General features: G+C 46.1%; 1 protein-coding gene across 2 annotated transcripts in view; it reads left to right on the top strand.

Annotated features, from left to right (window-relative positions):
* Positions 1 to 27,454, top strand: part of SFXN5 (sideroflexin 5) — a 160,596-nt gene that overhangs the window by 59,641 nt on the left and 73,501 nt on the right. For both annotated transcript variants that reach the window (XM_067468440.1, XM_067468441.1), the window contains exons 7-10: positions 17,392 to 17,445; positions 17,579 to 17,635; positions 18,906 to 18,971; positions 24,280 to 24,370. In XM_067468440.1, the coding sequence (XP_067324541.1) occupies positions 17,392 to 17,445; positions 17,579 to 17,635; positions 18,906 to 18,971; positions 24,280 to 24,370 (268 nt within the window). The remainder of the gene's footprint in view (positions 1 to 17,391; positions 17,446 to 17,578; positions 17,636 to 18,905; positions 18,972 to 24,279; positions 24,371 to 27,454) is intronic.

The following is a 27,454-nucleotide window of genomic DNA, read 5'->3' as shown; positions in this document are numbered from 1 at the left end:
TGAATGAACCACCTTCCAATCAGACTCGTAATACAAGTGAGCACCTCTTCCCCAGAAATGAAACCCCATAAGAAGGGTAACAGGGAGGTAAGGGAAGGGGGAGAAGGAGGAAGAATTTGGCAGAAGTAAACAAACAACCCAAGGTAGTAAACAACCAATGCAACTGGGCTCTGAACAAGAAGGGCAATCGGCAAGGAAACACTCATGCAGGCGTGGGCCAACTTGGGTCCTCCAGGTGTTCTGGACTCCAACTCCCACAAAACTCCCGGTAGGCTGTTAGAAATTGTGGGAGTTGGAGTCCAGAACACCTGGAGGGCCCAAGTTGGCCCAGGCCTGTTATAAATTCTAGAAAAAGCCAACTGAGAAGTGTCTACGGACAACACCAGCTCCTTGGCTTAGAAATGGAGACGAGCACCAACTCCAGAGTCGGATACGACTAGACTTAATGTCAAGGGGACACCTTTACCTTTACTATAAAAATTTTGAAATTAAAAACCAAATTGAAGCATCTTGGAATGGCATTGGCCTTTTGAGCTGCCGCATGATGTACCTGGCTCATGTTCAGCTTGTGGTCTCCTAAGACTCCTGGATCTCTTTCCCGTGGACCGTAAATAAACAACAACAGAGAGGAAACAAACAAGGACATCTAATCACCTCTCAACAAAAGTTTGCTCCAGGCACTGTCAGGCCATTATATGCTAATTAAGGTGGTCAGTTGAAACATTCACACCTAGCTCCAGTGGACAAGAGTCCTTTGCCCCACCCTGGTCATTCCACAGATATATCAACCCATTTTCCTAGTTCCAACAGACCTCACAACCTCTGAGGATGCTTGCCACAGATGCAGGTGAAACGTCAGGAGAGAATGGTAGAGGTACTGCCAGGCCATCAAATGCTAATCAAGGTGGTCAGTTGAAACATTCACACCCAGCTCCAGCAGACAAGAGTCCTTTGTCCCACCCTGGTCATTCCACAGATATATAAAGACCCTTTTTCCTAGTTCCAACAGACCTCACTACCTCTGAGGATGCTTGCCATAGATGCAGGCGAAACGTCAGGAGAGAATGCTAGAGGCACTGCCAGGCCATCAAATGCTAATCAAGGTGGTCAGTTGAAACATTCACACCCAGCTCCAGCAGACAAGAGTCCTTTGTCCCACCCTGGTCTTTCCACAGATATATAAACCCATTTTCCTAGTTCCAACAGACCTCACTACCTCTGAGGATGCTTGCCATAGATGCAGGCGAAACATCAGGAGAGAATGCTAGAGGCACTGCCAGGCCATCAAATGCTAATCAAGGTGGTCAGTTGAAACATTCACACCCAGCTCCAGCAGACAAGAGTCCTTTGTCCCACCCTGGTCTTTCCACAGATATATAAACCCCTTTTCCTAGTTCCAACAGACCTCACTACCTCTGAGGATGCTTGCCATAGATGCAGGCGAAACGTCAGGAGAGAATGCCTCTCGAACATGGCCATATAGCCCGAGAAAACCTACAACAACCCAACGCACAGACCATTCAAATGTATTGAAAGCACGCTTGGGCTTCTCCCTTCCCTCTTTCTTTTCCTTCCTTCTTTCCTTCCTTCCTTCCTTCTTTCCTTCCTTCCTTCCTTCTTTCCTTCCTTCTTGATTTCTGCGCATGGCTCTGCTGCGCATCCCTTCTGGGCCGCTTTGCTTGAGACATATGGACTTCCCAGTAATTATATCTCTGAGCGCGGCAATGGCATGGTTCCCAGCGTAAAGAGGGGGAAAGGTGTCCTTATTTATGTTTAACATTTGGGTGGTAATCTGTAATTAACTTTGCAAAAAAAGTTAAACACAAATTTGAGTTAGCGATCAGGTTGACACCCAAATCGGCCCGCATCCAGACCTGTCAGAGGAGCTGAGAGCTGTCATCGGAGCTCAGCGTGCGGAGAGAAGGAGAGAAGGAGAAGAAGACTCTTGTCATCGGCGCTTTTGGGGAGGGGGAGGCCTCCCTTTCTTCCTCCCCCTCCCCAAAAGGCTGCTGCTGCCTTTTAAATTTAACATTTATGCCAATTGATCTGTGAAGCGGAGTGACATAATTGGCAGCCGGCGCTCGCTCGCAGCCTGGGCACACGGGGAGGAGGATGGGCCCTCGCTCGTCCTCTTCTTCCTCTCCTTCGCTCCCACCATTTGGTGTGCCTTCTTTCTCGCCTTCCTCCATCACTTTCCTTCTCCTTTTTTGCTTCCTTTTTCTCCTTTTCTCCACTTTCTTTTCTCATATCATTATCTCCCTTTTCCTTCCTCCTCTTCTCTCCTTCCTCCTCTTCTCTCCATCTTTAGTCGTTGTCTTCCTCTGTCATCTTCCTTCTTCTTTTTCCTCTGCTTTTCTTCCTCTTTTCCTCCTCCTTTTTTCTCCTCCTTTTCCTCTTATGTCATCATCTTTCTTTTCTTTCCATCTTCTCTCCCTCCATTGTCGTCTTCTTCGTCCATCACTTTCCATCTCCTATTTCTCCTCCTTCTTTTCCTCATCTTGTATCATTATCTCCCTTTTCCTTCTATCTCCCTTTTCCTTCCTCCTCTCCGTCCATTGTCCTCTTCTTCCTCTCTCGTCTTCCATCTCCCTTTCCCTTTCCTCTGTTCTTCTTCCTCTCTTCCTCCTTTTCCTCTTCTTAGGTCATCATCTTTCTTTTCCTTCCATCTTCTTTTCTCTTCCTTCTTTTCCTCATCTTGTATCATTATCTCCCTTTTCCTTCTATCTCCCTTTTCCTTCCTCCTCTCCGTCCATTGTCCTCTTCTTCCTCTCTCGTCTTCCATCTCCCTTTCCCTTTCCTCTGTTCTTCTTCCTCTCTTCCTCCTTTTCCTCTTCTTAGGTCATCATCTTTCTTTTCCTTCCATCTTCTTTTCTCTTCCTTCTTTTCCTCATCTTGTATCATTATCTCCCTTTTCCTTCCTCCTCTTCTCTCCCTCCATTGTCCCCTTCCTCCTCTCTCGTCTTCCATCTCCCTTTTCTCTTTCCTCCGCTCTTCTTCCTCTCTTCCTTTTCCTTTTCCTCCTTCTTTTCCACTTCTTATGTCATCATCTTTCTTTTCCTTCCTCCTCTTCTCTCCCTCCTTTGCCGTCATCTTCCTTCTCCTTTTTCTCTTTCCTCTGCTTTTCTTCCTACCTTCCTCCTTCTTTTCCTCTTCTTATGTGCCTTCTTTCTCCCCTTCTTCCATCATTTTCCTTTTCCTTTTTCTCCTTTTCTCCTCCTTTTCCTCTTCTTATGTGCCTTCTTTCTCGCCTTCTTCCATCATTTTCCTTTTCCTTTTTCTCTTACTTTTTCTCCTTTTCTCATCTTTCTTTTCCTCTTCTTATGTGTCTTCTTTCTCGCCTTCCTCCATCACTTTCCTTCTCCTTTTTCGCTTCCTTTTTCTCCTTTTCTCCACCTTCTTTTCTCGTCTTGTATCGTTATCTCCCTTTTCCTTCCTCCTCTTCTCTCCTTCCTCCTCTTCTCTCCATCTTTAGTCATTCTCTTCCTCTGTCATCTTCCTTCTTCTTTTTCCTCTGCTTTTCTTCCTCTCTTCCTCCTCCTTTTTTCTCCTCCTTTTCCTCTTATGCCATCATCTTTCTTCTCCTTCCATCTTCTTCTCTCCCTCCATTGTTGTCTTCTTCGTCCATCACTTTCCATCTCCTTTTTCTCCTCCTTCTTTTCCTCAACTTGTATCATGATCTCCCTTTTCCTTCCTCCTCTTTTCTCCCTCCTTTGTCGTCTTCTTCCTCTGTCATCTTCCATCTCCCTTTTCTCTTCTCTTCCTCTTCTCTTCCTCCTCCTTTTTTCTCCTCCTTTTCCTCTTCTTATGTCATCATCTTTCTTTTCCTTCCTCCTCTTCTCACCGTCCTTAGTTGTCGTCTTCCTCTGTCATCTTCTCCTTTTTCTCTTTCCTCCACTCTTCTTCCTCTCTTCCTCCACTTCTCTCCCTCCTTTGCTGTCATCTTCCATCTCCTTTTTCTCTTCCTTTTTCTCCTTTTTCTCCTCCTTCTTTTCCTCATCTTGTATCATTATCTCCCTTTTCTCCTTCCTCCTCTTCTCTCCCTCCTTTGCCGTCATCTTCCTCTGTCATCTTCCTTCTCCTTTTTCTCTATTCCTCTGCTCTTCTTCCTCTCTTCCTCTTTTTTCTCCTCCTTTTCCTCTTCTTATGTCATCATCTTTCTTTTCCTTCCTCTTCTTCTCTCCATCCTTAGTTGTTGTCTGCCTCGGTCCACCATTTTCCTTCTCCTTTTTCTCCTCCTTCTTTTCCTCTTATGTCATCATCTTTCTTTTCCTTCCTCCTCTTCTCTCCGTCCATTGTCCTGTTCTTCCTCTCTCGTCTTCCATCTCCCTTTTCTCTTTCATCTGCTTTTCTTCCTCTCTTCCTTCTCCTTTTTTCTTCTTTTCTCCTCTTCCTCTTCTTATATCATTATCTCCCTTTTCTTCCTCCTCTTTTCTCCTTCCTTTGTCCTTCCTCTTTCATCTTCTCCTTTTTTCCTTTGCTCTGCTCTGTTCCTCCTTTTCCTTCTTCTGTCATCAACTTTCTTCTGCTTTTCAGCCTCTTCCTCCTCTACCATTTCCCTCCCCCTCCACTTTCTCTCTTTCCTCCTTTCTTTTTCTTCCTTGTTATCTCATCATCATCATCATGTTTATTTATAGTCAGTTTTTTCTCTCCACGAGGAGACTCAGAAGTGGCTTTTTGTTCTTCTAGCAGTATCTTCCTTCCTCTTCTGAGCTTCTTCCTCCTCTATCATAATCTTTTACTCTTTCTTCCTCTCCCTTTCCTTTTCCCTCTCCTCCTTTTATCTCTTCTTCTATCATTTTCTCCTCCTCAGCCTCTATCATCTTCCTTCTGCTCTCTCCCTTCTTTTCTCATCCTCATCCTTCCTTCTCTTCCTCCTCCATCATCTTTCTCTTTTGTCTATCTTTCCTCCTCTTCCTTTCTTCTTCATCCTCTCCTCCATTTTCTTCTTCTTTCTCCTCTCATCTTCCTTCTTCCCCTCCTTCTTCATTATTTCCTCCTCTTTCTTTCTTCTTCCACGTCTCCTCCTTTTTCTTTTTTCTCTTTTGCTATCATTATCTTCCTTCTTCCCCTCCTTTTCCATTCTTTCCTTTTCTTCCTTTCATCTTCCTCCTCTCTTTTTCTTCTTCTTCCTCCTTCCCCTCCTTCTTCATTATTTACTCTGCTTCCTTTCTTCCTCCCTGTAATCTTTCCCTCCCCCTTTTCTCTCTTTCCTCCTCTTCCTTTTTTCTTCCTCGTCGCCTCCTTTTTCTTCTTCTTTCTCCTCTTCTTCTATCATTATTTTCCTTCTTCCCCTCCTTTTTTGTTCTTTCCTCTCTTTCTTCTTCCTCCTCTCCTCCATTTTCTTCTTTCTCCTCCTCTTCTATCATTATCTTCCTTCTTCCCCTCCTTTTTGTTCTTTCCTTCTCTTCCTTTCTTCTTCCTCCTCTCCTCTGTTTTCTTCTTCTTTCTCCTCTTCTTCTATCATTATTTTCCTTCTTCCCCTCCTTTTTCGTTCTCTCCTCCTCATCCTTTCTTCTTCCACATCTCCTCCTTTTTCTTCTTTCTCTTTTGCTATCATTATCTCCCTTCTTCCCCTCCTTTTTCGTTCTTTCCTCCTATTCCTCCCTTCCTTCCCCCTTTTTCTCCCTTTCCTCCTCTTCCTTTCTTCTTCCTCCTCTCTTCTGTTTTCTTTTTCTTTCTTTTCTTCTTCTATTGTTATCTCCCTTCTTCCCCTCCTTTTTCGTTCTTTCCACCTCTTCCTCCCTTCCTTCCCCCTTTTTCTTTCTTTTCTCCTCTTCCTTTCTTCTTCCTCCTCTCTTCTGCTTTCTTTTTCTTTCTTTTCTTCTTCTATCGTTATCTCCCTTCTTCCCCTCCTTTTTCATTCTTTCCTCCTCTTCCTTCCTTCCTTCCTTCCTTTCTTCCCTCTTTTTCTCTCTTTCCTCCTCTTCTTCTTCCTCCTCCTCTCTTCTGCTTTCTTTTTCTTTCTTTTCTTCTTCTATCGTTATCTCCCTTCTTCCCCTCCTTTTTCATTCTTTCCTCCTCTTCCTCCCTCCCTTCCTCCTTTTCTCTCTTTCCTCCTCTTCCTTTCTTCTTCCTCCTCTCCTCCATTTAGTTCTTCTTTCTCTTCTTCTTCTATCATTATCTCCCTTCTTCCCCTCCTTTTTCGTTCTTCCCTCCCCTTCCTTCCTTCCTTCCTTCCTTCCTTCCTTCCTTCCTTCCTTCCCCCTTTTTCTCCCTTTCCTCCTCTTCCTTCCTTCTTCCTCCTCTCCTTCGTTTTCTTCTTCTTTCTCTTCTTCTTCTATCATTGTCTCCCTTCTTCCCCTCCTTTTTCGTTCTTCCCTCCTCTTCCTCCCTTCCTTCCTTCCCCCTTTTTCTCTCTTTCCTCCTCTTCCTTTCTTCTTCCTCCTCTCTTCCATTTTCTTCTTCTTCCTCCTCTCTTCCGTTTTCTTCTTCTTTCTCCTCTTCTTCTATCATTATCTCCCTTCTTCCCCTCCTTTTTCGTTCTTCCCTCCTCTTCCTTTCTTCCTTCCCCCTTTTTCTCTCTTTCCTCCTCCATTCATTTCTATCCCATCTGTTCTCCAAAACTGGGACTCAAGATGGCTGATCATTAAAAAAGGAGAAACCAATGACACTTGCAAGTACTTACAAAAGGCTGAAGTAAACCAGCACATTAGAACTTATTTGATTCTTATGGAATTCAAGTCAGAGGATCCCATTCCGCGCAACAAATCCCCCGGTTCCCCCTTCCCGTCAGTTCGTAAACGCCTGCCTTTCTCGGGCCAGGAGACGTTGACTTGCCAATGGCAGTCGGCAGGGATGCCTGGTTTTAATGACTTGAAAACCAATTAGAGTGTTGCAAAACTGATTTAACTTGTCAGATTGTTTTAAATATGTTTCTGGTCTATTTAAATTATTCCTACTGCTCGAGATTGTTTCAATCTGTTGAAATGGAAGCGGTCCTACCCCGTGCTGGGCTCCGTGGGTCGCGGGTGGGATATAAATACTTGGAGAGGCGGACACACAGATGGAGGAGATGGAGTCCAACGAGAAGAATGTCCAGCGAGAAGGAGGAGAAGCAGCAGCAAGGGACACACCTTTCACATGTGGTCAAGAGAGACCCCCAAAGGCCATCTAGACCGGTGGTTCTCAACCTGGGGGTCACGACCCCCATGGGGGTCGCCTGGCCATTTCAGAGGGGTCGTGAGACCGCCTCCGTTGGCCCCTCTCCAAGGGCGCGGGCCAGGCGAGGGCTCTTTTGCGCAAGTCCTGGCCTCGCGCAAAGCCTGCCTTGCCTGCCTCGCGTTCTTGCCATCGGCGAGGGTGTGGGGCAGGCAAGGGGTTCCTGTGCAGGACCTGGCCTTGCGCAAAGCCTACTTCGCCTGCCTCATGTTGAAGAAGAAACAAATGCGGTCATTGCTAATAGTCAACATGGATTTATCAAAAACAAGTCATGCCAGACTAATCTGATCTCTTTTTTCGATGGAGTTACAAGTTGGGTAGATGCGGGGAATGATGCCGTGAGTGGAGCGTACCTGGATTTCAGGAAGGCCTTCTTTGACAAGGTCCCCCATGACCTTCTGGCAAGGAAACTAGTCCAATGTGGGCTAGGCAAAACTACGGTGAGGTGGATCTGGAATGGGTTAAATGGACAAACCCAGAGGGTGCTCACTAATGCTTCCTCTTCATCTTGGAAAGAAGTGACGAGTGGAGTGCCAGAAGCAGGGTTCCGTCCTGGGCCCGGTCCTGTTCAGGATCTTCATTCATGACTCTTAGATGAAGGGCTAGAAGGCAGGATCATCACATTTGCAGACGACACCAAATTGGGAGGGAGAGCCAAGACTCCAGAGGACAGGAGCAGGATTCAAAACGATCTTGACAGATGAGAGAGATGATGGGCCAAAACTAACACAATGAAGTTCAATAGTGACAAATGCAAGATACTCCACTTTGGCAGGAAAAACGAAATGCAAAGATACAGAATGGGGGACGCCTGGCTCGAGAGCAGTACGTGTGAAAAAGATCTTGGAGTCCTCGTGGACAACAAGTTCAACATGAGCCAACAATGTGATGTGGCGGCAAAAAAAGCCAATGGGATTTTGGCCTGCATCAAGAGGAGCCTAGTGTCTAGATCTAAGGAAGTAATGCTACCCCTCTATTCTGCTTTGGTTAGACCACATCTGGAATATTGTGTCCAGTTCTGGGCACCACAATTCAAGAGAGATATTGACAAGCTGGAATGTGTCCAGAGGAGGGCGACTAAAATGATCAAGGGTCTGGAGAACAAGCCCTATGAGGAGTGGCTTAAGGAGCTGGGCATGTTTAGCCTGAAGAAGAGAAGGCTGAGAGGAGATATGATAGCCATGTATAAATATGTGAGAGGAAGCCACAGAGAGGAGGAGGGAGCAAGCTTGTTTTCTGCTTCCCTGGAGACTAGGACGTGGAACAATGGCTTCAAACTACAAGAGAGGAGATTCCATCTGAACATGAGGAAGAACTTCCTGACTGTGAGAGCCGTTCAGCAGTGGAACTCTCTGCGCCGGAGTGTGGTGGAGGCTCCTTCTTTGGAAGCTTTTAAGCAGAGGCTGGATGGCCATCTGTCAGGGGTGATTTGAATGCAATATTCCTGCTTCTTGGCAGGGGGTTGGACTGGATGATGGCCCAGGAGGTCTCTTCCAACTCTTTGATTCTATGATTCTATGATTCTAAGAAGCCAACCTGGACCCTATGACCCTTGCCAATTATCGTCCTGTCTCTAATCTTCCATTCTTAGTTAAGGTGATAGAGAGAGCTGTATTGGGACAATTGCAGCAATTTTTGGATGACACAGCCAGCCTGGACCCTTTCCAGTCAGGTTTCCGCCCGGGTCATGGGACGGAGAAGGTCCAGGTTGCCATTATGGATGAACTCCGTCGTCAGTCTGATAGCGGCGGATCGGCGCTTCTGGTACTTCTCAATCTTACCGCAGCGTTCGACACCATTGACTACGATTTAATGATCCACCGTCTCACCATGTCCGGAGTTCGCGGTCAGGCCCTCAATTGATTCAATTCATTTCTCCGAAATCGGAGTCAGTGCGTGGAATATATGGACCAAGTCTCCGAAAGTTTCCCTTCCGGTGCGGGGTCCCCCAAGGTGCAATTCTCTCCCCTCTTCTTTTCAACATCTACTCCTTGCCAGTTTGGCTCGGAGATTCGGCCTGGACTGCTCTCAATATGCGGACGACACCCAACTCCTGTTGCGCTTGGAGCCTGGAGTAACGTCAATACCTGGCAATTTCACCTTCTGCCTGGAGGCTTTGTCGAACTGGCTACGTCCTAGCAGACTAAAGGTGAATCCGGCGAAGACTGAGATCCTGTGGCATGGCCGCCCGATAGGTCCGACCCATCCGTTACCTACTTTTGATGGCGCTTCTCTATCTCCATCGTCTACTGTTAAGAACTTGGGTGTCGTTTTGGATTCGCAGTTGACGATGGAGGCTCAGGTCGCTGCTGCCAGCAAACAGGCATTTTTCCATCTATGACAAGCGAGGCAATTGGCACCCTACCTATCTGACGAGGTTCTGGCAACAGTCATCCATGCCACGGTCACATCTAGGCTGGACTATTGCAACACCCTGTATGTTGGCCTTCCTATTTCTACGACCCGAAAGCTCCGTATTGTCCAGAATGCTGCAGCCAGGTTACTCACAAAAAAACCCATGAAATGCCATAGAACACCAGTGCTGCGGCACCTACACTGAGCTCCCCATTGAGTATCGTGGTTTGTATAAGATGCTGGTCCTGACCTTTGAAACTTTATATGGCCAGGGATGTCCATTGTATCTTAGAGACCGTTTCTCCTTCTCCCATAATCGGAGGTCGCCACGACCATCCCAACGCGATTTGCTCTATATGCTGGGTCCAAGGGAAGTGCACTTGGAGAGCACCAGATGCAGGGCCTTCTCTGTTTCTGCCCCTGCCTTGTGGAATTCCTTATGGCCTCCCTATTTGAGAGCTATGTGCGACTTAAGGCATTTTACCCTAGCACTTCCACTCTGATGGCCGAAAGCGAGGAGGAGCTGAGGAGCCTTCTAATCAAGGTGAAAGAAGAAAGCGCAAAAGCCGGGTTGCAGCTAAACGTCAAAAAAAAAACCAAGATGATGGCAACAAGAATGATTGACAACTGGGAAATAGAGGGAGAAAACGTGGAGGCCGTGACAGGGTTTGTATTTCTAGGTGCAAAGATGAGTGCAGACGCAGACTGTGGCCAGGAAATCAGGAGACGCTTCCTTCTTGGGAGGAGAGCAATGTCCAGTCTCGATAAGATAGTCAAGAGTAGAGACATCAGACTGGCAACCAAGATCCATTGCCTAGTCCAAGCCATGGTCTTCCCTGTAGTCACCTACGGATGTGAGAGCTGGACCTGAGGGAAGGCTGAGCGAAGGAAGAGAGATGCTTTTGAGCTGTGGTGCTGGAGGAAAGTTCTGAGAGTGCCTTGGACTGCGAGAAGATCCAACCAGTCCATCCTCCAGGAAAGAAAGCCCGGCTGCTCATTGGAGGGAAGAATAGTAGAGGCAAAGATGAAGTTCTTTGGCCACATCATAGGATCATAGAATCCTAGAATCCTAGAGTTGGAAGAGACCTCATGGGCCATCCAGTCCAACCCCATTCTACCAAGAAGCAGGAATATTGCATTCAAATCACCCCTGACAGATGGCCATCCAGCCTCTGTTTAAAAGCTTCCAAAGAAGGAGCCTCCACCACACTCCGGGGGCAGAGAGTTCCACTGCTGAACGGCGCTCACAGTCAGGAAGTTCTTCCTAATGTTCAGATGGAATCTCCTCTCTTGTAGTTTGAAGCCATTCCTCCATTGCGTCCTAGTCTCTAAGGAAGCAGAAAACAAGCTTGCTCCCTCCTCCTCCCTGTGGCTTCCTCTCACATATTTATCCATAGCTATCATATCTCCTCTCAGCCTTCTCTTCTTCAGGCTAAACATGCCCAGTTCCCTAAGCCGCTCCTCATAGGGCTTGTTCTCCAGACCCTTGATCCTTTGAGTCGCCCTCCTCTGGACACATTCCAGCTTGTCAATATCATGAGGAGACAGGAAAGCCTAGAGAAGGGAATGATGCTGGGGAAGGTGGAAGGCAAAAGGAAGAGGGGCCGACCAAGGGCAAGATGGATAGATGGCATCCTTGAAGGGACTGGACTGACCTTGAAGGAGCTGGGGGTGGTGACGGCCGACAGGGAGCTCTGGCGTGGGCTGGTCCGTGAGTTCACAAAGAGTCGGAGACGACTGAACGTCTAGCACTTAAGACCTGGCTTTTTACTAGAGCATTTGACCCATGTTAATTTTAATATTTGTACGTATGTGTTTTATCCTGTATAATTTCTGCAATGTAAATCGCCTGGAGCATCTCGGATGGAGGGCGATTAATAAGTAATTAAAGATGATGATGAGGATGATGATGATGATCATCGTCGAACTTAAGGCACTACTTTGACTTTTGACCCCCGAGACCACCACCAACCAACTTTCCCAGGTCTTGCAGACTTCCTTGATGGAGCCCATCCACCTCAGTTTCCTATCTTCCTAGAGCTCCACGGTATGCGATAGACTCCTACAGTGGTGAGAAGATCCCTCTTATCCTCTACGACAGCGTTTCTCAACCTGGAGGTCGGGACCCCTGGGGGGGGGGGGGGGTGAGGCGGTGCCAAAGGGGTTGCCAAAGACCATCAGAAAACACAATATTTTCTGTTGGTCATGGAGGTTCTGTGTGGGAAGTTTGGCCCAATTCTGTTGTTGGTGGGGTTGAGAATGCTCTTTGATTGGAGGTGAACTATAAATCCCAGCATCCACAACCCCCAAATGTCAAGTATATTTTCCACAGACCCCACCTGTGTTCACATTTGGGCATATTGAGTATTCATGCAAAATTTGGTCCATATCCATCATTGTTTGAGTTTGAGCTCTCTGGATTTAGGTGAGCTACAACTCCCAAACTCAAGGTCAATGCCCAGCAAACCCATCCAATATTTTCTGTTGGTTGTGGCAGTTCTTTGTGCCAAGTGCAGTCCGATTCCATCATTGGTGGAGTTCAGAATGCTCTTTGATTGTAGGTGAACTATAAATCATAGCAACTACAACTCCCAAAACTCTAGGTGAATGCCCATCAAACCCTTCCAATATTTTCTGTTGGTTATGGCAGTTCTTTGTGCCAAGTGCAGTCCAATTCCATCATTGGTGGAGTTCAGAATGCTCTTTGATTGTAGGTGAACTATAAATCCCAGCAACTACTACTCCCAAATCTCAAGGTCAATGCCTACCAGAATCTTCCAGTATTTTCTGTTGGTCATGGGCGTTCTGGGTGCCAAGTTTGGTTCAATTCCATTGCTGGTGGGGCTCAGAATGCTCTTTGATTGGAGGTGAACTATAAATCTCAGCAACCACAACTCCCAAATGCCAAGTATATTTTCCCCAGACCCCACCTGTGTTCACATTTGGACATATTGAGTATTCATGCCAAATTTGGTCCAGATCCACCATGGTTTGAGACTACAGTGCTCTCTGGATGTGGGTGAACTACAACTCCCAATCTCAAGGTCAATGCCCAGCAAACCCTTCCAATATTTTCTGTTGGTTGTGGCAGTTCTTTGTGCCAAGTGCGGTCCGATTCCATCATTGGTGGAGTTCAGAATGCTCTTTGATTGTAGGTGAACTATAAATCGTAGCAACTACAACTCCCAAAACTCTAGGTGAATGCCCAAAACCCTTCCAGCATTTTCTGTTGGTTGTCAGAGTTCTGTGTGCCAAGTTTGGTTCAATTTAATTCTTGGTGGGGTTCAGAATGCTCTTTGATTGTGAATGAACTATAAATCCCAGCAACTACAACTCCCAAAACTCAAGGTCAATGTCCACCAAACCCTTCCAGCATTTTCTGTTGGTTGTCAGAGTTCTGTGTGCCAAGTTTGGTTCAATTTAATTCTTGGTGGGGTTCAGAATGCTCTTTGATTGTGAGTGAACTATAAATCCCAGCAACTACTACTCCCAAAACTCAAGCTCAGTGCCTACCAGACTCTTCCAGTATTTTCTGTTGGTTGTTGGAGTTCTGTGTGCCAAGTTTGGTTCAATCCCATTGTTGGTAGAGTTCAGAATGCTCTTTGATTGTAGGTGAGCTATAAATCCCAGCAACTACAACTCCCAAATGACAAAATCAGTTTCCCCCCAACCCCACCAGTATTCAGATTTGGGCGTATCGGGTATTTGTTTAGTTCTCCGAACTAAACGTAACCCAGCTCCATCAGCCACCTTCCAGGCTTTGGACCATTGTGTTTACCCTTCTCTGGACACCTTTCATCTTGACCATCTCCTTGAATGGCTTTGACCAGAACTGGACACAGTCTTATCCCAGGTGGAGAGGTCTGACCAAAGCAGCAGAGACTTGGAATAGGACTTCACTCGATCTGGACACAATGCTCCTATTGAGGCAACCTAGAATCGCATTGGCCTTTTTAGCTGCTGCATCACACTGTTGACACTGACATCCGGCCTCTGTTGGAACCGGTCTTGGGCCAAAATGTGATATCCGGCTCCTCTCCGGCTTGAGTAAACGCACGTGGCTCCGCCGAGCAGCCATTTCTGGAGATTTGGATTTCTTCCCCCGGTTTGTTTCCCTCTTGCGATTCCTCCGCATCCGGCCTCCTGCCGGGAAGGAGAAAGGGAGATGTATGTTCCTTGGCAGGCTCCTGCCCATATGGAGCGCATGCAGGGAATGCGCCTCTTCCAGGCAGCACCACCACCACCACCGCTCACCGCCTCCTCCCCACCTCTCTCTGCAACACAATGGAGGCACCGCTTTTGGACGCCTGCCCACCCTCGGTACCCACAGACCCTTCATTTGGCACACTGTCCATTGGTTTGTCTTGGTGGCTTCCTAGGCCTTCTTGGGTTCCCCAAGCCAGGGCACCAAAGTGGCTTCCAATTCATCATAATCGGCGTCATCATCAATGGATTTTTTAAAACAGAACTGGAAGTCCATCTGTCGAGAGTGTTCCTTTCTTCCCTCCCTTCTTCCTTCCTTCCTTCCTTCCTTCCTTCCTTCCTTCCTTCCTCCTTCCTTCCTTCCTTCCTTCCTCCCTTCCTCCTTCCCTCCCTCCTTCCTTCCTTCCTTCCTTCCTTCCTTCCTTCCTTCCTTCTGCCCGTCCGTCTTCCCTTCCCTCCCTCCCTCCCTCCCTCCCTCCCTCCTTCCTTCCTTCCTTCCTTCCTTCCTTCCTTCTGCCCGTCCGTCTTCCCTTCCCTCCCTCCCTCCCTCCTTCCTTCCGCCCGCCCGCCCGCCCGCCCGTCTTCCCTTCCCTCCCTCCCTCCCTCCTTCCTTCCTTCCTTCCTTCCTTCCTTCCTTCCTTCCTTTTGCCCGTCCGTCTTCCCTTCCCTCCCTCCCTCCCTCCCTCCCTCCCTCCTTCCTTCCTTCCTTCCTTCCTTCCTTCCTTCTGCCCGTCCGTCTTCCCTTCCCTCCCTCCCTCCCTCCCTCCTTCCTTCCGCCCGCCGCCGCCCGCCCGCCCGTCTTCCCTTCCCTCCCTCCCTCCCTCCCTCCCTCCCTCCCTCCCTCCGTCCTTCCTTCCTTCCTTCCTTCCTTCCTTCCTTCCTTCCTTCCTTCCTTCTGCCCGTCCGTCTTCCCTTCCCTCCCTCCCTCCCTCCCTCCCTCCTTCCTTCCTTCCTTCCTTCCTTCCTTCTGCCCGTCCGTCTTCCCTTCCCTCCCTCCCTCCCTCCCTCCTTCCGCCCGCCCGCCCGCCCGCCCGTCTTCCCTTCCCTCCCTCCCTCCCTCCCTCCCTCCCTCCCTCCCTCCCTCCCTCCCTTCTTCCTCCCTCCTTCCTTCCTTCCTTCCTTCCTTCCTTCCTTCCTTCCTTCCTTCCTTCTTTTGTTCCCTTCCTCCCTCCTTCCTTCCTTCCTTCCTTCCTTCCTTCCTTCCGTCTTTCCCTCCCTTCCTCCCTCCCTCCCTTCCTTCCTTCCTTCCTTCCTTCCTTCCTTCCTTCCTTCCTTCCGTCTTTCCTTCCCTTCCTTCCCTCCCTCCCTCCCTCCTTCCTCCCTCCCTCCCTCCCTCCCACCTCCCTCCCTCCCTCCCTCCCTCCCTCCCTCCCTCCCTTCCTTCCTTCCTTCCTTCCTTCTTCTCTTCCTTCCTTCTTCTTTCTTTCCTTTCCTTCCTCCCCTCCCTTCTTCATTCCTCCTCCTTTCTTGTCTTCCTTCCTTCCTTCCTCCTGCTTTCCTGCTTGCATTCCCTCCCTTCTTTTCTTTCTTGACTTCCTTCTTTTCCTTCTTTCTTCCTTGGCTTCCTTCTGCCTGCTTGCTTGCCTTCCCTCCTTCCTTCTTTCTTCCTTTCTTGTCTTCCTTCTTCCTCCCTCCCTCCCTTCCCTCCCTCCTCCCTTCCTTCCTTCCCTTCTTCCCTTCTTCCTTCCTTCCTTCTTCTCTTCCTTCCTTCTTCTTTCTTTCCTTTCCTTCCTCCCCTCCCTTCTTCATTCCTCCCTCCTTTCTTGTCTTCCTTCCTTCCTTCCTTCCTCCTGCTTTCCTGCTTGCATTCCCTCCCTTCTTTTCTTTCTTGTCTTCCTTCTTTCCCTTCTTCCTTCCTTGTCTTCCTTCTTTCTGCCTGCCTGCTTGCCTTCCCTCCTTTCTTCTTTCTTCCTTTCTTGTCTTCCTTTCTTCCTCCCTCCCTCCCTTCCCTCCCTCCTCCCTTCCTTCCTTCCCTTCTTCCCTTCTTCCTTCCTTCCTTCTTCTCTTCCTTCCTTCTTCTTTCTTTCCTTTCCTTCCTCCCCTCCCTTCTTCATTCCTCCCTCCTTTCTTGTCTTCCTTCCTTCCTTCCTCCTGCTTTCCTGCTTGCATTCCCCTCCTTCTTTTCTTTCTTGTCTTCCTTCTTTCCCTTCTTCCTTCCTTGTCTTCCTTCTTTCTGCCTGCCTGCTTGCCTTCCCTCCTTTCTTCTTTCTTCCTTTCTTGTCTTCCTTTCTTCCTCCCTCCCTCCCTTCCCTCCTCCTCCCTTCCTTCCTTCCCTTCTTCCCTTCTTCCTTCCTTCCTTCTTCTCTTCCTTCCTTCTTCTTTCTTTCCTTTCCTTCCTCCCCTCCCTTCTTCATTCCTCCCTCCTTTCTTGTCTTCCTTCCTTCCTTCCTCCTGCTTTCCTGCTTGCATTCCCTCCCTTCTTTTCTTTCTTGTCTTCCTTCTTTCCCTTCTTCCTTCCTTGTCTTCCTTCTTTCTGCCTGCCTGCTTGCCTTCCCTCCTTTCTTCTTTCTTCCTTTCTTGTCTTCCTTTCTTCCTCCCTCCCTCCCTTCCCTCCCTCCTCCCTTCCTTCCTTCCCTTCTTCCCTTCTTTCTTCCTTCCTTCTTCTCTTCCTTCCTTCTTCTTTCTTTCCTTTCCTTTCTCCCCTCCCTTCTTCATTCCTCCCTCCTTTCTTGTCTTCCTTCCTTCCTTCCTCCTGCTTTCCTGCTTGCATTCCCTCCCTTCTTTTCTTTCTTGTCTTCCTTCTTTCCCTTCTTCCTTCCTTGGCTTCCTTCTGCCTGCTTGCTTGCCTTCCCTCCTTCCTTCTTTCTTCCTTTCTTGTCTTCCTTCTTCCTTCCTCCCTTCCTTCCCTCCCTCCTCCCTTCTTCCTTCCTTTCTTCCCTCCTTCCCTTCTTTCTCCCTCCCTCCCTCCCTTTCTTCCTTCCTTCATTCCTTAATAATAATAATAATAATAATAATAATTATTATTATTTATTTATACCCCGCCACCATCTCCCCAAGGGGACTCTGGGCGGCTTACATGAGGCCATGCCCATCAATACACACAATATAACACAGAAACACAACAGAAAATAAATAAAATAACCTAAAATAAAAAACCAATGTATATAAGCGACACAACAATATAAAGTCAAAACATTACGACGTTAAAATGCTCACTTTCCTCTCTCCCCTCCTTCCTTTCTTCCATCTATCAATCCATCTATCCCTTTTTCCTTCCCTTCTTCCCTCCCTTCCTCCTTCCCTTCCTTCCTTCCTTCCTTCCTTCCTTCCCTTCTTCCTTCCCTTCTTCTCTTCTTCAACCCTCCCTTCTTCCTTCCTTTCCTCCCTTCTTTCCTTCCTTCCTTTCCTCCCTCCCTCTCTCTTCCTTCTTTCATTCATTTCCTCTCTCCCTTCCATCCCTCCCTCTTTTCCTTCTTCCTTCCCTCCTTCCTTCCTTCCTTCCTTCCTTCCCTTCTTCCTTCCCTTCTTCTCTTCTTCAACCCTCCCTCCTTCCTTCCTTTCCTCCCTTTTTTTCCTTCCTTCCTTTCCTCCCTCCCTCTCTCTTCCTTCTTTCATTCCTTTCCTCTCTCCCTTCCATCCCTCCATCCTTTCCTTCTTCCTTCCCTCCTTCCTTCCTTCCTTCCTTCCTTCCTCCTTCCCTGTGTCTTCTTACATCTCCCCTTTTTTCTCCTGCAGGTTGTCGGTCTCCTCTTGCCAAACCAGACTCTGGCCTCCACCGTCTTCTGGCAGGTGAGTCTCTGTGCCCACCTTCTCCCTGGAAGTCTTTCCTGGGCAAGCTCCCCAAAAGTGTTAGAACATGCGGACTTCTTCCTTTTTGAAAGACCAGCCCTTGTGAGTCTTTTCTTTCCTCTTTTGTCCTCAGTGGTTGAATCAGAGCCACAACGCCTGTGTCAACTATGCAAACCGAAATGCGACCAAGGTGAGATGTTCACTCCCTCGTATGTTTCAATATGCGTATTTTATAGAATGGTCATAATGCTTCAATGTTTTAGCTATGTTGTAACTTTCCACAAGCCACAAGGAGAGGCAGGTAAGAAACAACAACAACAAGAACTACAACAATATTATACAGGCAGTCCCCAACCAATGCACACATACAATACAGTAAGCAATTATATACATGACAAGTCCACTAGTGGAGACTTGAGAAGGTTGCTATTTGCAACAAAAGGGGCAAAAACACTTTTTTAAAAAGAGTAGAACCATAGAATCAAAGAGTTGGAAGAGACCTCCTGGGCCATCCAGTCCAACCCCATTCTGCCAAGAAGCAGGAATATTGCATTCAAATCACCCCTGACAGATGGCCACCCAGCCTCTGTTTAAAACCTTCCAAAGAAGGAGCCTCCACCACACTCCAGGGCAGAGAGTTCCACTGCTGAACGGCTCTCACAGTCAGGAAGTTCTTCCTAATGTTCAGATGGAATCTCCTCTCTTGTAGTTTGAAGCCATTGCTCCATTGCGTCCTAATCTCCAAGGAAGCAGAAAGGAAGCCTCCTCCCTCCTCCCTATGACTTCCTCTCATATACATGGACCTCATCATGTCTCCTCTCAGCCTTCTCTTCTTCAGGCTAAACATGCCCAGCTCCTTAAGCCACTCCTCATAGGGCTTGTTCTCCAGACCCTTGATCATTTTAGCCACGCTCCTCTGGACACATTCCAGCTTGTCAATATCTCTCTTGAATTGTGGTGCCCAGAATTGGACACAATATTCCAGGTAAAGTGGTCTAACCAAAGCGGAATAGAGCATGGGGAGCAGGACTTCCCTAGATCTAGACACTATGCTCCTATTGATGCAGGCCAAAATCCCATTGGCTTTTTTTGCCACCACATCACATTCCTGGCTCATGTTTAACTTCCTCCCCACGAGGACTCCAAGATCTTTTTCACACGTACTACTCTCGAGCCAGGCCTCATTGTCCCCCATTCTGTCTCTTTGCATTTTGAGTAGATAAACAACAGAAAGGTCTCTAACCTTGGTGGAAGAGTCCCTCATGCTGACTCTGAGGTCTTGGTGTGAGTCATCTTGGGGCAGCGAGAACCCTCAGGGGCAGAATGGGGGATATGCTTCTTCTCCAGTGAAGAAATTGTCTCGATTAGGAGCAGAAGCACCTGGGGTTCATATGTGTGTGTTGGTGCTGATTTGGGGGGCATTCCTGAGCTAACCCCTGTTTTCTTTCGTTTTCCTGCAGCCTTCTCCAACGTCCAAGTTCATCCAGGGCTACTTGGGAGCTGTCATAAGTGCCGTCTCGATAGCAGTGGGTAACTTCTTCATTTCCTTCCCTGTTGTGTTCTTGGCTCATAAGGGTCCAGGGGAGCCTTGCAATGAATGGTGCAGCCCCTTCTCCAGCCTCCCCTTCCTCTTATCATGATTCCTCCAGCTTCCCTTTTGGCCCTGCCGTCCCACTTGACTCCATGCCTTATGGTCACCCAACTGGTCAACAGGTGTGCACCTGACCCCTGAGGTATCAGTGCACCAAACAGTATATTTATCATATCAGGAGCGGACCAAAAAGTTGTATTGTATTTCTTTAAAAACCATGAAGTTTGCCAACTTGGCATTCTATTAAATGTCCTTTGACCAGTAGCTGGCCACTTGGAGTGCCTCTAGTGTCGCTGTGATAATATATAAAATAATCTATATAAATAAAAATGTAATGTTCGTTTGTGGGATTAACATAACTCAAAAATCACTGAACAAATTGACACCAAATTTGGACACAAGACACCTCTCAGGCCAATGAGTGACCATCACTCATAAAAAAAATGAAAAACACAGCAGAAGAGACTTTAAAAGCCAAAAAACAAAAAGTACATAACAATGCATGCACAAAACCACATATATACACAAACACACAAATACGCACACATATATATACTCACACAAAACACGTATACACAGACTGGGCCACAGCAACACGTAGCAGGGGACGGCTAGTATAATAATATAATATATTGTTATAACATTTATTATTTTGCCCTATTTATTATGATTATTAAATTTATTATTTTTCTCTATTTATTATTGCATTTATTATTGTGCACTAATATTATTGCATTTATTATTTTACTCTATTTATTATTGTTATTATTACATTTATTATTTTACACTATTATTGCATTTATTATTTTACACTATTATTATTGCATTTATTATTTTTACTCTATTTATTATTGCTATTATTACATTTATTATTTTACACTATTTATTGTTATTATTACATTTATTATTTTACTCTATTGTTATTATTATTACATTTATTGTCGAAGGCTTTCATGGCCAGAATCACTGTGTTGTTGTAGGTTTTTTTTGGGCTATATGGCCATGTTCTAGAGGCATTCTCTCCTGACGTTTCGCCTGCATCTATGGCAAGCATCCTCACAACCTCTGAGGATGCTTGCCATAGATGCAGGTGAAACGTCAGGAGAGAATGCCTCTAGACCTTGGCCATATAGCCGAAAAAACCTACAACAACCCATTACATTTATTATTTTTCTCTATTTATTATTGTATTTATTATTTTGCACTACTACTATTATTACATTTATTATTTTACTCTATTTATTATTGTTATTATTACATTTATTATTTTTTCTCTATTATTGTATTTATTATTTTACACTATTATTATTACATTTATTATTTTACACTATTATTGTTATTATTACATTTATTATTTTACACTGTTTATTATCATTGTTTTTATTGCATTTATTATTTTACTCCCTTTATTGTTATTATTGGAAAGATACATAAGCACATTTATGTTGAAGAAGCTTAGAATAATGTTTTAGTCTGAGTTGGACCGTCTTATCTTAAATTACAGTTTTATGTAAATATTCAAAAACTCTTAACCTCCTGATAATAATAATAATAATAATAATAATAATAATAATAATAAAACTTTATTTGTACCCCGCTACCATCTCCCTAAGGGACTTGGTGCAGCTTACATGAGGCCGAGCCCACAATACAACAACAAAAACAATAGCAATAGTAATACAAACAATAAATAAACTCATAAACAAAAATAGCAATAAACATTAATAACACAGTGACGTTGTAATACCTCAATTAATGTGATTTCATTGGTATCTATTTTGATTTTGAAATTTACCATAGCTGCTGCATTTCCCACCCTCGGCTAATACTTGAGTCAATACATTTTCCTGTTTTTTTCTGGCTTATATTCTGGTTGGCTTATACTCAGATATATACGGTAAAAAAATTATCCATTTTGACAAGTTCTCTTATTTTCTTGTGATGGGATCAATGAGGCATTCCATCTTAGGGTCCATCGCCTTGAGTGACACCAAAGCGCCTCAGGCAAGGGGCTTTGTTCTTTGAATGACCACTAGGAATTGGGGAGGGGGCTGACCTCCTGACCCCCCAAAAAAGCCCTTGCTGGTGCTAAGTGGCCTTTGCAGGCGGTCAGCGTGGCTACTGCATGTGGCCGGCAAAACAATTATCAAGGATGGAGAGACGCTGCAGGGACACCGTCACCGGAACGGATTGTGAAAAAATGGTCTTGCCATGGAGTGTCAGGAGAAGAAGAAGATGAGGAGGAGGAGGAGGAAGATGAGGAAATAGGGGTATATTTAGCTATAAGACCACCACAAAAGAGGTTAACACAGGCTTGGGCAAACTTGGGTCTTATTTATTTATTTATTTGGTAGTTTTGTATACCGGTCTTCTCACCTCCATTCGAGGGACTCGGGCCGGTTTCCAACATCAATATTACAGACCATCATTAAAACATCATATTCTAAATCACACTAAAACATTAAAACATTGAAACAATTAAAATGGCAAAAATACAATCATATGATTACAGTGGTTAGTCGTCACCAAAGTCATTATTCGTCAAAGTCATCCATCCATATCACAGGATCATGGCTCATTCGTTGAATGCCAATCCCCAAAGCCAAGTTTTCACCTGTTTCCTGAACGTTAAGATCGAAGGGGCAGTTCTGCAGTGGAAGGGAGTTCCAGAGTCAAGGGGCCACCATCGAGAAGGCCCCGTCTCTCGTCCCCGCCTGCCGCGCCTGTGAGGCCGGTGGGATCGAGAGCAGGGCCCCTCCAGACGATCTTAGCAATCTTGATGGCTCATAGAGGAGGATACGTTCGGACAGGTAAATTGGGCCGGAGTCGTTTAGGGCTTTATAGGTTAAGACCAGCACTTTGAATTGTGCTCGGAAGCTAATCGGCAGCTAATCGGAGCTGGTGTAACAGCGGAGTGGTGTGCTCCCTGTACTCAGCACCTGTTAGTAATCTGGCTGCCGAGTGTTGGACTTGTTGCAGCTTCTGGGCAGTCTTCAGAGGCAACCCCACGTAGAGAGCGTTACAGTAATCTAAATGGGATGTAACCAGAGCGTGGACCACCGTGGCCAAGTCAGACTTCCCAAGGTACGGGCGCAGCTGGCGCACAAGTTTTAATTGTGCAAAAGCTCCCCTGACCACCGCCGAAACCTGGGGTTCCAGGCTCAGCGATGAGTCCAGGATCACTCCCAGGCTGCAAACCTGTGTCTTCAGGGGGAGTGTGACCCCGTCTAACACAGGCTGTAACCCTATGCCCTGTTCGGCCTTGCGACTGACCAGGAGGACCTCTGTCTTGTCAGGATTAAGTTTCAATCTGTTGTCCCTCTTAGACTCCAGCTCCGACAATTCCTAACAGCCCCAGGCCCTTTCCTTAAGTGGCTGAAAGGTAAGGGCTTGAGGCTATTAGGAATGGTGGGAGTTGAAGTCCAAAACACCTGGAGGGAAGGCCAAAGTTGGCCCATGCCTGATCTAGACACTCTACTCCTCTTGATGCAGCCTAGGATTGCATTGGCTTTCTTAGCTGCCGCATCCAAGAATGCATGTTTGTCACTCACTGCTTTGAGTCTTCCGAGGCAGACGTAAAGCTCTCTTGGATATTGTTTGCATCAAGCTGCGGTTGAGCCTTGCCCAGGGTGTTTTCTCTGCCTTTGCGCTCCCTATGGTGACCCTCTTCCCAAGCAGATCACACGACGGTCTGATAATAATTAGGTTTCCAAAGGTGAGATCCCTAGGGAAGACGAGAGGCGGTGTGTCTGAGAAAACAGGTCACTCGTTTGATCAATTCGTTCGTGCAAAATAGATTTTTGCTGGCTTTCAAGTGGCAGATATTTGGGCAGGAGCATTAATATTTAGGCAGGAATCGTACTATTTTGGCAGGAATCTTAATATTTGTGCAGGAATCGTAATATTTGGGCAGGAATCATAATATTTGTGCACAAATCGTAATATTTGGGCAGGAATCGTAATATTTGTGCACAAATCTTAATATTTGTGCAGAAATGTTAATATTCGGGCAGAAATCGTAATATTCGGGCAGAAATCATAATACTCGGGCAGAAATCGTAATATTTGGGCAGAAATGCTAATATTCGGGCAGGAATATTTATATTTGGGCAGGAACATTAATATTTGGGCAGGAATCTTAATATTTGGGCAGAAATGGTAATATTTGGGCAGGAATCTTAATATTTGGGCAGGAATCTTAATATTTGTGCAGAAATGGTAATATTTGGGCAGGAATCTTAATATTTGGGCAGAAATGGTAATATTTGGGCAGGAATCTTAATATTTGGGCAGAAATCGTAATATTTGGGCAGGAATGGTAATATTTGGGCAGGAATATTAATATTTGTGCAGAAATCGTAATATTTGTGCAGAAATTGTAATATTTGGGCAGGAATATTAATATTTGGGCAGGAACATTAAAATTTAGGCAGGAACCTTAATATTTGTGCAGAAATCGTAATATTTGGGCAGGAATCGTATTTGGGCAGGAACATTAATATTTAGGAAAAATCATAATATTTGTGCAGAAATGGTAATATTTGGGCAGAAATGGTAATATTTGGGTGGAAATCATAATATTTGGGCAAGAATCGTAATATTTGGGCAGGAATATTAATATTTGGGCAGAAATCATAATATTTGGGCAGGAACATTAATATTTAGGCAGGAATCTTAATATTTGGGCAGGAACATTAATATTTAGGCAGGTATTGTAATATTTGGGCAGTAACCTTTATATCTGGGCAGGAATCTTGATATTTGTGCAGAAATGTTAATATTTGGGCAGGAATCGTAATATTTGGACAGAAACGTCAATATTTGGCTAGGAATCATAATATTTGGGCAGAAATCATAATATTGGGCTGAAAACCATAATATTTGGGCAGGAAACTTAATGTTTAGGCAGTAACATTAACATTCCTCTTGTTGATATGGAGGATATATTGAACTTGCAACACTTTAGTATCATAAGTAATGTGTGTTTGGAGAACAGAAACCAAGAATTGAATGTAACATAATAAAATGTTATATAATGTTTTTCGCCTTGCCCTCTATATCGTTTTCCTTCCCATCATTGATTTCCTAGGAATTTGTTAAGATTTAATTTACTAACACTATCACGAGCACTCTTTCCTCTCCCTTTTCCCTATCATATCCTCTGGAAAAAAATGTATTTGGAAATAATTAATAAAAATGGAATCATCATCATCATCATCATCATCATCCTTCCTTCCCTGCAGGTGGGCCTTAATGTGCTGATCCAGAGAGCAAACCATTTCACTCCGGCCACTCGTCTCCTGATCCAGAGATTTGTGCCATTTCCTGCAGTAGGTAGGCTATGTTTTCTCCCCTGATTGAATTACCAAAAACATATATGTTTGCAATATGATCCCTCACTCCTCTTCCTTTTCTTAACCCCCCTTGGATATAGAATCATAGAATCATAGAATCAAAGAGTTGGAAGAGACCTCCTGGGCCATCCAGTCCAACCCCATTCTGCCAAGAAGCAGGAATATTGCATTCAAATCACCCCTGACAGATAGCCATCCAGCCTCTGTTTAAAAGCTTCCAAAGAAGGAGCCTCCACCACACTCCGGGGCAGAGAGTTCCACTGCTGAACGGCTCTCACAGTCAGGAAGTTCTTCCTCATGTTCAGATGGAATCTCCTTTCTTGTAGTTTGAAGCCATTGTTCCGAGTCCTAGTCTCCAGAGAAGCAGAAAACAAGCTTGCTCCCTCCTCCTCCCTGTGGCTTCCTCTCACATATTTATACATGGCTATCATATCTCCTCTCAGCCTTCTCTTCTTCAGGCTAAACATGCCCAGCTCCTTAAGCCGCTCCTCATAGGGCTTGTTCTCCAGACCCTTGATCATTTTAGTCGCCCTCCTCTGGACACATTCCAGCTTGTCAATCTCTCTCTTGAATTGTGGTGCTCAGAATTGGACACAATATTCCAGATGTGGTCTAACCAAAGCAGAATAGAGGGGTAGCATGACTTCCTTAGATCTAGACACTATGCTCCTATTGATGCAGGCCAAAATCCCATTGGCTTTTTTTGCCGCCACATCACATTGTTGGCTCATCACATTGTTGGCATTACCAAAAACATATGTTTGCAATATGATCCCTCACTCCTCTTCCTTTTCTTAACCCTCCTTGGATAAGGGGCATGTCCCTCTCCATATTATAGCCAAAGCCTTTGTTCTGAAAGGGATTTGCTGGGAGATTGATGATTGATTGCAGCAGTTCTTCTTTGAGAATTGCCATGTATATTGAGTATTTGGAATGGGTGGGGAATTGTTTTGGTTTCCGTTGAGGTTGGCAGGTTTGAGTTACAATGTTAGTGGGTTCTGCCGCCTTAACTTCAAGATATTTATTATTTATTTATTTATTTTGGTTGCTTCTACCCCGCCCTTCTCGCCCCGGAGGGGATTCAGGGCGGCTTACAAAAGCAAGGCACAATTCGATGCCCGCATCACATAACAGCAATAAGACAAAATAACATCAGTTAACAGAAACAGCTTTGAAAGGCAGCAGATCACAGGAGCTGTTTTCATAGACCTGTCAGTGGCTTATGAGACTGTGAACCACCGCTGCCTCCTCCTGAGAAAGATGTATAATCTCACAAAGGACGACCACCTCACCCGCCTCATAGGAAACCTGCTACAAAACAGGAGCTTTTTTGTTGAGTTCAGGGCCAGAGAAGCAGATGGCAGAAACAGAAGAACGGCCTGCCTCAGGGGACCGTGCTTGCCCCATCCATGTTCAACATCTACACAAATGACCAGCCACTGCCAGAAGGGACAGAGAGCTTCATCTATGCTGATGATTGTGCCATCACCACTCAAGGAGATCAGCTACCGAACAGGAGCTTTTTTGTTGACTTCCAGGGTCAGAGAAGCAGATGGCAGAAAGCGTGCTCACTCCATCCATGTTCAACATCTACACAAATGACCAGCCACTGCCAGAAGGGACAGAGAGTTTCATCTATGCTGATGATTGTGCCATCACCACTCAAGGAGATCAGCTACTGAACAGGAGCTTTTTTGTTGACTTCCAGGGCCAGAGAAGCAGATGGCAGAAAGCGTGCTCACTCCATCCATGTTCAACATCTACACAAATGACCAGCCACTGCCAGAAGGGACAGAGAGCTTCATCTATGCTGATGATCGTGCCATCACCACTCAAGGAAATCAGCTACCGAACAGGAGCTTTTTTTGTTGAGTTCCAGGGCCAGAGAAGCCGATGGCGGAAACAGAAGAACGGCCTGCCTCAGGAGAGCGTGCTTGCTCCATCCATGTTCAACATCTACACAAATGACCAGCCACTGCCAGAAGGGACAGAGAGCTTCATCTATGCTGATGATCGTGCCATCACCACTCAAGGAAATCAGCTACCGAACAGGAGCTTTTTTTGTTGAGTTCCAGGGCCAGAGAAGCAGTTGGCGGAAACAGAAGAACGGCCTGCCTCAGGGGAGCGTGCTTGCTCCATCCATGTTCAACATCTACACAAATGGTCATCCACTGCCAGAAGGGACAGAGAGTTTCATCTATGCTGATGATCGTGCCATCACCGCTCAAGCAGGGAGCTTTGAGATGGTAGAACAGAAGCTCTCCGAAGCTCTAGGTGCTCTTACTGCCTATTACAGGGAAAACCAACTGATCCCTAATCCATATAAAACACAGACACGCGCCTTTCACCTTAAGAACAGACAAGCATCCCGAGCTCTGAGGATGATTACCTGGGAAGGAATCCCACTGGAACATTGCAGCACACCCAAATACCTGGGAGTCACTTTGGACCGTGCTCTTACCTACAAGAAGCATTGCCTGAACATCAAGCAAAAAGTGGGCGCTAGAAACAACATCATACAAAAGCTGACTGGCACAACCTGGGGATCACAACCAGACACAGTGAAGACATCTGCCCTTGCGCTGTGCTACTCTGCTGCTGAGTATGCATGCCCAGTGTGGAACACATCTCACCACGCTAAAACAGTGGATGTGGCTCTTAATGAGACATGCCGCATTATCACAGGGTGCCTGCGCCCTACACCACTGGAGAAATTACACTGCTTAGCCGGTATTGCACCACCTGACATCCGCTGGGAAGTAGCAGCCAATAGTGACAGGACCAAGGCAGAGACATCTCCAGCTCATCCCCTGTTTGGGTATCAGCCAGCACGTCAACGACTTAAATCAAGACATAGTTTTCTTAGATCTACAGAGACACTCGCTGGAACACCCCAGCAAGTGAGAGTCCAAAAGTGGCAGGCTCAAACCCAGCACTTCAATTCATGGGTGATACCAGATGAGAGATTCCCCCTGGGCACACAGAAGACTGGGCGACTTGGAAGGCACTGAACAGACTGCGCTCTGGCACCACGAGATGCAGAGCCAACCTCAAGAAATGGGGC

The sequence above is a fragment of the Anolis sagrei genome, chromosome 5, assembly GCF_037176765.1.
Source record: "Anolis sagrei isolate rAnoSag1 chromosome 5, rAnoSag1.mat, whole genome shotgun sequence".
Lineage (NCBI taxonomy): Eukaryota > Metazoa > Chordata > Lepidosauria > Squamata > Dactyloidae > Anolis > Anolis sagrei.
This window is presented reverse-complemented; position numbering and strand designations above follow the sequence as displayed.